This window comes from Pteropus vampyrus, unplaced genomic scaffold (genome assembly GCF_000151845.1).
Source record: "Pteropus vampyrus isolate Shadow unplaced genomic scaffold, Pvam_2.0 Scaffold65, whole genome shotgun sequence".
NCBI lineage: Eukaryota > Metazoa > Chordata > Mammalia > Chiroptera > Pteropodidae > Pteropus > Pteropus vampyrus.
Window position 1 is genome coordinate 6,386,870 of NW_011888846.1, and position 10,309 is coordinate 6,397,178.

The following is a 10,309-nucleotide window of genomic DNA, read 5'->3' on the forward strand; positions in this document are numbered from 1 at the left end:
CTTTATCCTTTAATAACTAATTTAGTTTTACACATTCAGATTAGCTTTAACTCTCTGGTACAATGAAACAGCCTGGGGATAGTTTGCATCTTACATAAAACAAAATTCAACTCAGTTCAGAGGTAAGTATGGTTCTGAGGAGAGAGAGAACAGGTCATAAGAAAGAGCCTTCCTGCCCAAGTACAGTGACTGCTCACGCCAACGCGGCCTTTCACGCTGGTGTCAGAGTCCAGAGAGTAAAAGGTTCCTCTCCGAGTGACAGCAGACTGATGTACTGCCATCTCTCTCCTTTTGCTGAGAATATTGGGTAGCTCCTTTGCTGTGAAGTGTCATGCAAAGAATGAAAACAGTCCCACTGTGTGCCATTTCACGGCATTAAAGTACTTACTGATGAGTTAGCTCTCACCGCTAACACCGTTCCCTTCACAAGGTGACACGTGCAAGTCAGCATTTGGTAATGAGTTTTCAGCATTAGCTAAAGTCCATTTAGTTCGCTCTTACGAGAGGTATCCGCTGTGCGCACAATACAGCTAGTCACTAATGCAGATAGAACGCTACTAACTCCTATGACCTTACGGAGACGGTAGCTAAGAACTAGGACAATGTCACAGTGAACCTGGATGGGAATCTTGGATAGTTATTTAGAATAATAATATCCCTTCTAACTAAAATGGGAAAATTGCTTTCGGAAACTTGAATTTGCTTAAAAGCTGGCCCCGCCTGAATCTCCAAGAATCTCGTGGCTCTGGGCCAGACTAATGAAGAGGAGAGAACCAGGGAAGGTGACTTTGCTGACCTGGCCCTGGATGACCCGGAAGCACTCTATTCACAGTATCGATGCAGCAGAAGCTATCAGAAGTGAATGAAAAGGGACGGGACCCACCAGACCGTCGTGGCATTTCTCCCGTAGACAGTCTCTACTTCATTCACGTGTTGCTAACCCCGGATAAAGTATGACGAGCGCTGCCACGTTTCTCTTCAGAGAAATACTGCACTTCACCTTTACAATTTGGTAATAGTTGAAAAGCTCTATTTTCTCACATAAAATCTAAGAAACTAACAAAAGCAATAAAGAACTTTCCAGGATACTACTTCACAAAAGTAGGATGGACTTCATCATTTTTTGGTAGGCTTAAAAGCTCCATCTGAAGCAGCATATTTTGTACTTCTCACCTATTTAATAATGGCAAAGTCTGTCCACTGAAAACCTTGATCACTGGTTGAAATGTCTACCTAAAGATTTTAGTTTAATCTCAACTCCACCTTTTCTGGGCCACAGAGCAGAGCCGATCCCTCAAATGGCCGTAGGAGAGTTTTCACCCCATCGAGCTGCTGCCCAACTGAAGAGAACGCCCCGGTCTGGGTCTTCCAAAGACAAAATGCAGCTTCGACAGTGTTTAAAGGGGAGGCATCGTTACATTCCTATTAAAAGACGCGTTTCTATGTTTTTCCAGAAAATAACCGTTCTCTAGTGATACGGTACAGCTGTAAGTATATGTACAATTCTCAGATTGCTTAGGAGTTACCCTTCGCTTTCTAACTTCCTATCATCGAAGAAATGCCATCTTTTCTACCCCCTTTGGACATTATCACAAAGCATTCTCAGGAAGGGAGAAACCAGCGTTCTCCCGAATGGCTCACCAGTGCAGGCATAACCAGCCCCTCTCCCAAATCTTTTACAGTTACTGTGCCTCTGCACCAAACAAGTTTTTAAACCACTATGCAGTTAAGTGCTCTTTAGAAATTAATGATTAAGAGAAGCTAGAGATTTTTGTTTTCTATTTGCACTGTAACGTGTAAGCATCTACTTGTCTGCACCCATTAATAATCCTTCATTCTCTGCATGCAAGACAAGGCATCCAAAACTCTGGTAAGTTCTTTCCGACTCTCAGTGCTGGATTAAGAATCTCTGAAATACCCAGAATTACCAAAAAAGTCCCTTGAAGTTTTAAAAATCTTAGGAATGATTAAGTAACCCAAACTGATCAAAACTGATGCCTTGATCAATTTATTGCAACATGATTGTGCATGATGTCTTCTGGTAAATGCCCTGTACTGGATTATTATAAAGCAAAGCTCTTGGAGTCACCAGCAATTTGCCGATGGTTGGTTTATGATTTACTAGGTTTGCAGACACGAGACATGGGTTAAGTGAGGTTCTTCTAATGGACTGAAAATATAAACTCTCACACATGTAGAAGGAAATGGAATTGTGGTTGCAATAAGAATCAGAGCGTTGAATTTCTTCAACCACAATACTGCAGAAAAAAATGTGTTTAAAACTTCATATAAAAGTTATCAAATATGGAGACCTGTGGATTTAAAAATACAATCCAGGCTCACTTCACTGGAAAGTGACATTTCTGATGTACAATATTGCTGTTACGTGAAACAAGGAGCCGAAGAGATCGGATGAAACTTTGGTAGTCAGCCTAACACGCTAAGTCATCTGCACTAGAGCCACCTCCACCTGCGAGCGCTATGGTTTACAAACAGCGATCAGTAACCTGCAGCAGGCTCTGTGCTGGTCCATATTTGCAAACCAAAGACTTCCTTCCCTGCTCCCCTCACCTCGACCAGCGCGCAAACCCCCAAGTGTAGCAGTACCTATTGCAACACTGCTGCTCGCTTCCCGTCCCGTCCAGCTGCCTAAAGTGCTTCGGGGGCCGCTGCGCACTAGAACACTGCTCCAAGATGGCTGCTTACACGAGACAATCCCGCGGAGCATCAGATGCCGAGTCAGGGCAAAGGTAAGGTCTAACCTTTCAAGACAATGAGGAGCACCAGGATTTTTTTTTTTTTTTCCCCCTTGAAATGTGAAACTGCATGTTCCGGCAGGGAAGGAAGTGAAGGCATCGCTCCTCGCCACCGCGGTCGCTTCCTTCTCTCTTGTGGTCGGCTGGTTCGGATGATCGAGGCTCCTGCTGCATTTTTTTTAGATCTGGGCGATTATAGCCACTAGGATGATATGGAGCAAAGTACAGTGTTCAAACGTGACTGGTAGGTAAATGACCGTTTGTCATTGTTTTGTTAAAAAATTTTCTTATAAAGTTAACAAACCAAGGCTGTTGATCCCTGAATTAGAAAGTTGATTTGCTTGATTATTTTCCAAAGTGTGAGGCGGGAAGGAGGAGGGGAAAAGCCTCTAGTGCTTGTGTATGTTGCTGATCCTTGAGTTTGGCAACATCTTGGGAACATCTTCCGATCTGGTGACGTGGCATTTTGTGAGTCGAAGTACCAGCCCACGGCCCTGATGCTGGCTGCTTACGGCCCAAAGGGGAAGAGGGTCTGCCCTCTCCCCCTCGATGTTTCAGTCTGGCCCAGTGGTGGACACAGAGCCCTGGGCGGTTTCCCCAGGAGCAACTGTCTCTTCTTGTGAAGGTGACTCTTCCTCGACTTGTCCTCGAGATGTGACAGTTGTTTCAGGGGAGATGCTGTGTGGCCCCTCCAGGGGTATACAGCCAGGGTGGTTTTTGCGAAAGTGCTGGTTCAGGATGGCCTGGAAGGGAAAACTTTTGCCGCAAACGTGACAGTGAAAGGGCTTGTTGCCCGTATGCTTGCGGATGTGGTACTCCAGCTGATCTTTCCGCGTGTACTTCTTGCCACACATGCGGCACACGAACGGCGTGATGCCCATGTGCAGGCGCATGTGCCGGTCCAGGCTCCCCTTCTGGTTGAAGGATTTGGCACAGTAGATGCAGGTGAGACGGGGGTTGTACCGGAACCACCGCTCAGACACCTCCTGCTCCCGGAGATACTCCACATAGCCACTTACTCCCATCATCGCTGACTCTTCTACCTGTGCCAGGTGAGGGAAACAAGCACAAAAGAATACATTCTACTAAGTATATATAGCAAAGGAAATCAAATCTATTTTACCTCTGTTATTAAGCTATATGACTATTTTTAGTAGAGATCCAAATAAGAAATTACTATCAAAAAGTAAAGACGTTAATATTTTAAAAAAATCCGAGGATGCTATATTCCATCACCATAACAGAACGAGACAGTCAGGTTACTTTACGGCTGACAAGCTGCATGCTTCTCACCCCCACCCCCAATCAATCAATGTTCTATTTCACAGAGACAGGAGAATCTAAGCCCACCCGTACCATCCTCTTGGACTCTAATTTGCAATTACATCTAGACAATTAGGTAGGTATTTAGTGCTGGTCCAAGAGAACTTTCTGCGATGATGGAAATGTTCATTTAGTGGCACCATCTAATACAGCAGCTACTAGTCACATGTGTAATATGGCTAGTATGACTAAGAAACTGAATATTCCTTTAAACTGTAAAAAGAAGCAAGGATGAAAATGGCTGCCTCCTGGTTCTGTCACTGAGAAGCGGATCATTTAGTCCTTTCCCCCATTCCCCGGCAACTGCCTACTAGATTGTACACTCTGTAACCACAAGGGCATTCTGCATCGCAGAATATCCCAGAAATTCATCAGTGCCTGGTATGTAGTAGGTGTTCCCTATTTTTTAAGTGAATCACTCCAAATAATGAATAAGTTCCACATAAATGATTTCCGTATTTTCCAAAACAAATACCAGTCTAGATTTTTGGCATGGCTTTGCAGCCATTCACCATCCTAATTTTTTTTTTTTTTTTTACGCCTACAGCACCTGGTCTTCCTAGGTGGTCTCCCATCCAAGTACTAACCTGGCCCGACCCTGCTTAGCTTCCGAAATCAGATGGGATCGGGCTTATTCAAGGTGGCATGGCCATAGACTCCTAATTTTCAATCACTAATCAGAGACTCAAAGAATTGAAGGGACTTCAAAAATCATCTGATTTCGTTCATTAATTAAAAAATCTGCAAAACTAGGAATTTTAGAGGCAATTAAGTAATCCCTTATCTAGTAGTTACCTCTTTATTGGGCAGCTAAGAAACCTTAGGTACTCAGAATTACTTAGTGGTAAAACAACTCCTATTTCTGGGGCACTGGATAAGACAATGTCAGATACCAGGATTGAAAATGTGTACTTTGCTCTCAAAGAGATTTCAACCTAGAAGGAGACACAGAATGAATGCAAATGAAAAAGGCATAATTTATATGAGTCAGTAGAGAATTAGGAAAAATTTACCACCTGTAAATGCTACAGTAGTTCAAGGAGAGAACAAAGAGGACCGGGCTAGTTCGGGCATATGGGACCAGGAGTTGGACCTCAGGTAGACCTAGACACCTGGGAAGAACTGGGCATCCTATACTCAAGGTGCAGAGATGCGAATAAATTTGACGTGGTTCCGACACACAGAGAAAGTCTGCCTGTTTGGGACAGATAGTGAATGCTGGTAAGTGGTGAGAAAAGCTGGGTTAGGAAGATTATCAATCACTGGGAACATTAGGCCAAGTCATTTAACCTTCGCATGGTAGAAAGAGAAAAAAGCCACAGACTGTTTTTGAGTGGAGAAGTGCCCTGAGTGGTCTGTTCCAGTTTAATTGCCCTTGAAATCAGGAAGCATTTCGGGTCTATCAAAATTTGTTCTGTAATTTAAGTCCATGTCCTGTTTCGGTTCTTTGTAGCGGGGAAAAAAATAACTGGTCAGTACACTCACCATAATAAACTTTCAAATAAGTTAAAGCACATATTAACTCATCTCTTAATGTCACCAGGAAATATTACTTATCTTCTAGTTCTTTATAGCCTGTACCTTCTGTTTCGGTCAGGTAAACACCCTTGTAGAATTCGTTTTTATCCCTATTCCGTCTATATGTGGTATAAGTTCTCTAACTATTTCATTAAACACTGCATTTAAACTCTCCTGAATAATACCTAAGGGGACACTGAGTCCCTAACGGCCTGGTAAGCACCCCTCTTGCCACAAGACTGTCATTGAAGTCTGGAGTCTTATCTGCTTGATTTTGTGTATTTTGTTAGTCCATCTTATGCCCCCATTAAGCTGTGAGGTCTGTCTCATTGCTGTATTTATTTGCATAACTGTCACCTGCCCTGTGGTCATCACACCCTATTTGAGAAATGAGGAGAAAAAGAGCCCTAATTATATGAGTAAACTTACTTTTCCTCCAAGCTCCCAACATTTTCTCCAACATCTATTAAAACTAAAAAGTTCTCTTGTAATAGTTACGATTCCAATTCTGGTAGGGAAAAATTGGTACGATAATGTGTAAGTAAATACAGTTTGTAAATATAGTCTATCTTGCTGATGTTACTATATTATACATACAATAAACATCCAATGTTCAAATATCCAACAAACTAAACAAGACAGCAGAAGTTAAAAAAAAAATGAGCTATGTCATCTTAATCCACCAGTGTTTCCTTTTAAAGGGCAAAGGTGTTTACGATGTTTTATGTTCTATTTGGTGAGTTCACCATCTTTTAAAAAATTAGTCTTCAATGATAGAGACCTGTGAGGAAAAACAAACAAAAATATCAACCAACTACTTACTGTATTTGTTAAGGAGAGTTGCAAAGAAAACAGAAGACGTCATTCCTACCCTTTCTAGAACATTTTAGTTTACCAAAAGATTCAAGAAAAAAATACATGTAAAAATACAAGCATATAAAAACGGAAAAATATACAAAAATGCATAAGCAATGTTTACAAATACGTAATATTACATAAATTAGTAAATACGTAGAGTTATACCCAACGTGTACAGAATCAGACTCGCTCCATCCTAGGCCCTAAATGACCTGCATGTAGTTTTGGGGGTCGTTTTCTATCACTACTCTCAGAGCTATAGTTTGGGTGTATAATCAGACAAGGGCTCCACAATCTCATCTTTTTCTACTTCTCAGATTCTGTTGACACTGAACATATATTTCCTGCATGCTCACAAACAAACCAAAAAAAAGTGATCAGATACTGTGCTTATTTAACAGGGCCACTGCTCCCTCTCCTGCATCGTTCCTTTCTGGTTCATTATATTCTGTTCACACACACTGGCCATTTCTTCAGCCACCGCAGCGATCCTACGTCCACAACTACATACCTGGGAGCTGGGCTGCTTAGGCTCGTCCATTCTCCCAGGAGACTCACTTCGGGCTCTGTGTCTCTCCGTCAAGGGGACAACACTGCCGGAGGGGCTAAATCTGTCGGAAGAGGAGCAGAGAGGGGACTAATAGAAAAGTAGTGTCAAGGAACTTAAAAAATGGTGACGTCTGCCCTCTCTATCCCGTGGCCTGATGAAGGGGGAACACACCGAACGACAGATTACTAAGAAATACTTTCAGGGAGTAACTATATAGGATCTGTTTTCAAATAAGACAAAAAAGTTTTGGGCTAGTGAATTTAAGAAATACAAAATGACATAGCAGGTAGATCACATGACCCAGTGAAGCCTCAGGCTAAATATAAGCTTCTACTCTTATGTAAGTACTGGGAGACAACAAAAAGATAAATTAAAACTGGGTCTATAATTCTCTTTCTTCTACGTAACTATCAGGTTTTTGGTTGTTCTTTCCCCCAGGCTCCATGACAAGTGGTAATATTTTTCAGACTGTAAACATAATTATGCAGATTAAAAGTCTTTGCATTTTAGCTATTCTGATACAGTGCTAACACAGAGGAACAATAAGTATTGCACTCAAGAATGTTTTAACTCTTAAGGACACAAGAAGGAAAATGCCCAAATGCAGGCCATCTGACGTGGAAAGAGCACGTACTCTTAATTTCTGTGACACACATGTCTCTTAAGACCAGATGTGAACCAAAGCAGTAGGTTTTTCAGTTTTCATTGTTCATGTAATTTTAATTCATTTTTAAGGAAGGAAAAGAATATTATCAATCTAAGTTGGTAATATTTCCTTCTTTCACCGAGACTTTCTTTCGATTTACTTAGATTAAAATTGTTGTTATTTCCACTGAAAAGAAATGTTCTAACAACTGCAATGTACTGAGAAAGAGAAACGGGAGGCATGGGGCGGAGTAGCCCCGGTTAAAAAAAATACTCTCAGGCTTGTGGTAGCAGCGGTCACCAGTGAAACAACAGGGAGGAAGACATCGTCAAGTGACAAGTGACAAAAGGAATAAAAAAGACCCAAAAAGCTTTTCTTTGGCATTACTGTACTGTGACTACACTAATTTAAAAAGAACAATCACTGTTGGTACCATACTTCCTCTAATCTCATAGGTGGGGGCAAAGAAAAGTAAACCCTGTTCCAAGGGCAGGTAAAATGCCTCGAGGCCACCGACCTGTGCGATAACACACTGAAGAAGGGCAAAGCTGCCATGTTCCCAGCTGATGATCAGTCCCCTGCCTGGAGTTCCGAGGAAGCCCTGGCAATTACTGATCCTACTGTGGCTGCAGATGCTATTCTGATTCATGGACGTGTCTAACTTTTACCATAGTTCTCACAGCACTGAATACTGTAGGACTAAGAGCTTCTGCTTTAAGAAAATAAGAATGCAAGTCTTTTGGCACACCTCCAGTTTCCCCAACATCAACTTATTTTGGCCAAGAACATCAAGTAAGGAAGATGCCCATCACACAGGGGGCTCGCTTCAGCGCCGTCTGCACAACAGCCACGACACGGGCAACCGAGACTAAACTTACCTGTCAATTTCACTGCTCGTCGGCCGAGCCACCTTGGCCCCAGAAGATCCTAAACTGTAATTTTCCTGTGCTACAGAACCATGGCCCGTGGTGTCAATCACCATGGCTGTGACTTCCTCTGCACTGCTCCCATCTTCTCCAGAAGGCTGATGCTCAGGCCCCAGCCACTCCTCCAGATTTTCAGTTTTGATGTGCACTGCTCCAAGAACCCTCACTTCATCATCACTCCGCGCCCCTCGGTCTGCTGCTCCCGTCTCCACGTACCACTGCCCGGCTCGGTTGATCCGAAGAATGGGCTCCCGGCTCTCCACGTCGGAACTCTGTTCAATTATCTGCGGGCTGGTGGACTCCTCGGGAGGACTCAGCTCCCTGATATCCAGCACAGCACTGACCTGACCTCGCCGGCTTCCCTTTGGGGCGTTATGTCGTGGGCTGAGGGAGCGGTTTAGAGTTGGTGTGACCCTGTGAGACTCTGGAGGTCTCTCGGGATGCTTTGTCCTTGTCTGACTTAATTCTGCTTCAACCTCGGCCACGTTAATTTTGAAATGAATGCCCTCCAGGATCTGTGTACATTTGTCGATGATATGCTGCATCTGCAGAAAACTGGCAGCTGTCAGGTAGCTGATGATATCTGCCAGCTGCAAGCATATCCGCCCCGTGTAACAGAAAGACAGGAGCTGTTCAAAAACAGTAGGGTTCTTGATGACTGAGATCGAGACAGCACTCATCTCATTCAAGGACATGTGATCCCGGAAATAGGGGGAGCTGGCGGCCAGCACGACCTTGTGAGCCCGAAAAGCTTGTCCTTGCACGTTGACCACAATATCACAGAGCCGGCCCTGCATGCGCAGCTGGTTTAGGTGGCTCAGGACAGAGTTGCTGAAGTCGGGGATCTCCAGTTGTATGTTACCACCTTTCTCCATGGTCGGGCCTGAGGGTGCAGGCAGGCATTCAACCCTGCTGAAAGACGAAACCGCGTTCTTGTTAATCATTATAATTTCCCTCCCCTCATGCTTTCCAGTTCAGACCTATTAAAAAAAAATAATTGGGAAAAATTCAAAATCTCCCAGTAAAGAGAGAGACCTGCCTTATGTTCAGATCTGGAAAAGTACCAACAGGGTTTTCAGTTTAGGTTTCACAGGAAGATACCGTGAAATCCAAAAAGTGATTGTGACTCCTAAAAATTCAAGCTATGCTCATACTTTGCTAATAAGCTATGCAACATCAAAACAAAGTTCAACAGAATAGAGAGGGAAAAAGCAGTTGTGACAGTTTTTAAGTGTTAATCATAAATTATTTACACACGAAATATAAAATCCTGTGACAACTTTTTTTGGAGGAAATGAAATTTTTAAAATAAATGTAATTATACAGATGGGTTGATTATCCCTGTTAATATTTTACATGTTGTGTGTTATGTTTATTATTGTATCAAGCCACTAATATCCCACAAGAATGCAAGCCATTATTTCTAACCTTAAGAGTCACAGCCCTCACAAAAAGGATTTGAGTTTAGGACTGAGACAAACTCTTGGTTAGGAAAGGTGCCACAGGACTCAATCAAGATGCAGAGGACTTGAAGTTCACTCTCAGAATTAGGAAAGGGTAGGTATATCTGCCTCTACTTCAATTCAAAGTTGGGAATTTCAGGGTGGGGGTGATACTTTGATTCTGAAAATTAGTTCCTTAAAGTTGGTTTTTTAAAAAAACCAAAGCATTTACCAAGTATGGCCAATCCTTTTACATTAAAAAAAGTTTTCATAGCTGAAACACTGAACCT

At 42.7% G+C, this 10,309-nt stretch overlaps 1 protein-coding gene and 1 non-coding gene across 4 annotated transcripts in view; both read right to left on the reverse strand.

Annotated features, from left to right (window-relative positions):
• The window catches only part of ZBTB37 (zinc finger and BTB domain containing 37), a 19,099-nt gene that overhangs the window by 5,821 nt on the left and 2,969 nt on the right, over positions 1 to 10,309 (reverse strand). Inside the window, exons 2-5 of one of the 3 annotated variants that reach the window (XM_023531265.1) lie at positions 8,530 to 10,307; positions 6,967 to 7,066; positions 6,027 to 6,105; positions 3,688 to 3,799 (exon numbers count right to left, since the gene is read on the reverse strand). In XM_023531265.1, coding sequence (XP_023387033.1) covers positions 6,070 to 6,105; positions 6,967 to 7,066; positions 8,530 to 9,521 — 1,128 coding nt within the window. In that variant the 5' untranslated portion in view covers positions 9,522 to 10,307 and the 3' untranslated portion in view covers positions 3,688 to 3,799; positions 6,027 to 6,069. Of the gene's footprint in view, positions 1 to 1,992; positions 3,800 to 6,026; positions 6,106 to 6,966; positions 7,067 to 8,529; positions 10,308 to 10,309 lie in introns of those variants that run through there. The other 2 variants (XR_895940.2, XM_011361260.2) reach the window with 2 other exon arrangements.
• On the reverse strand, positions 4,618 to 4,736 carry LOC111740569. Its single transcript, XR_002780649.1, has one exon. It is a non-coding gene; the product is annotated as a 5S ribosomal RNA (ribosomal RNA).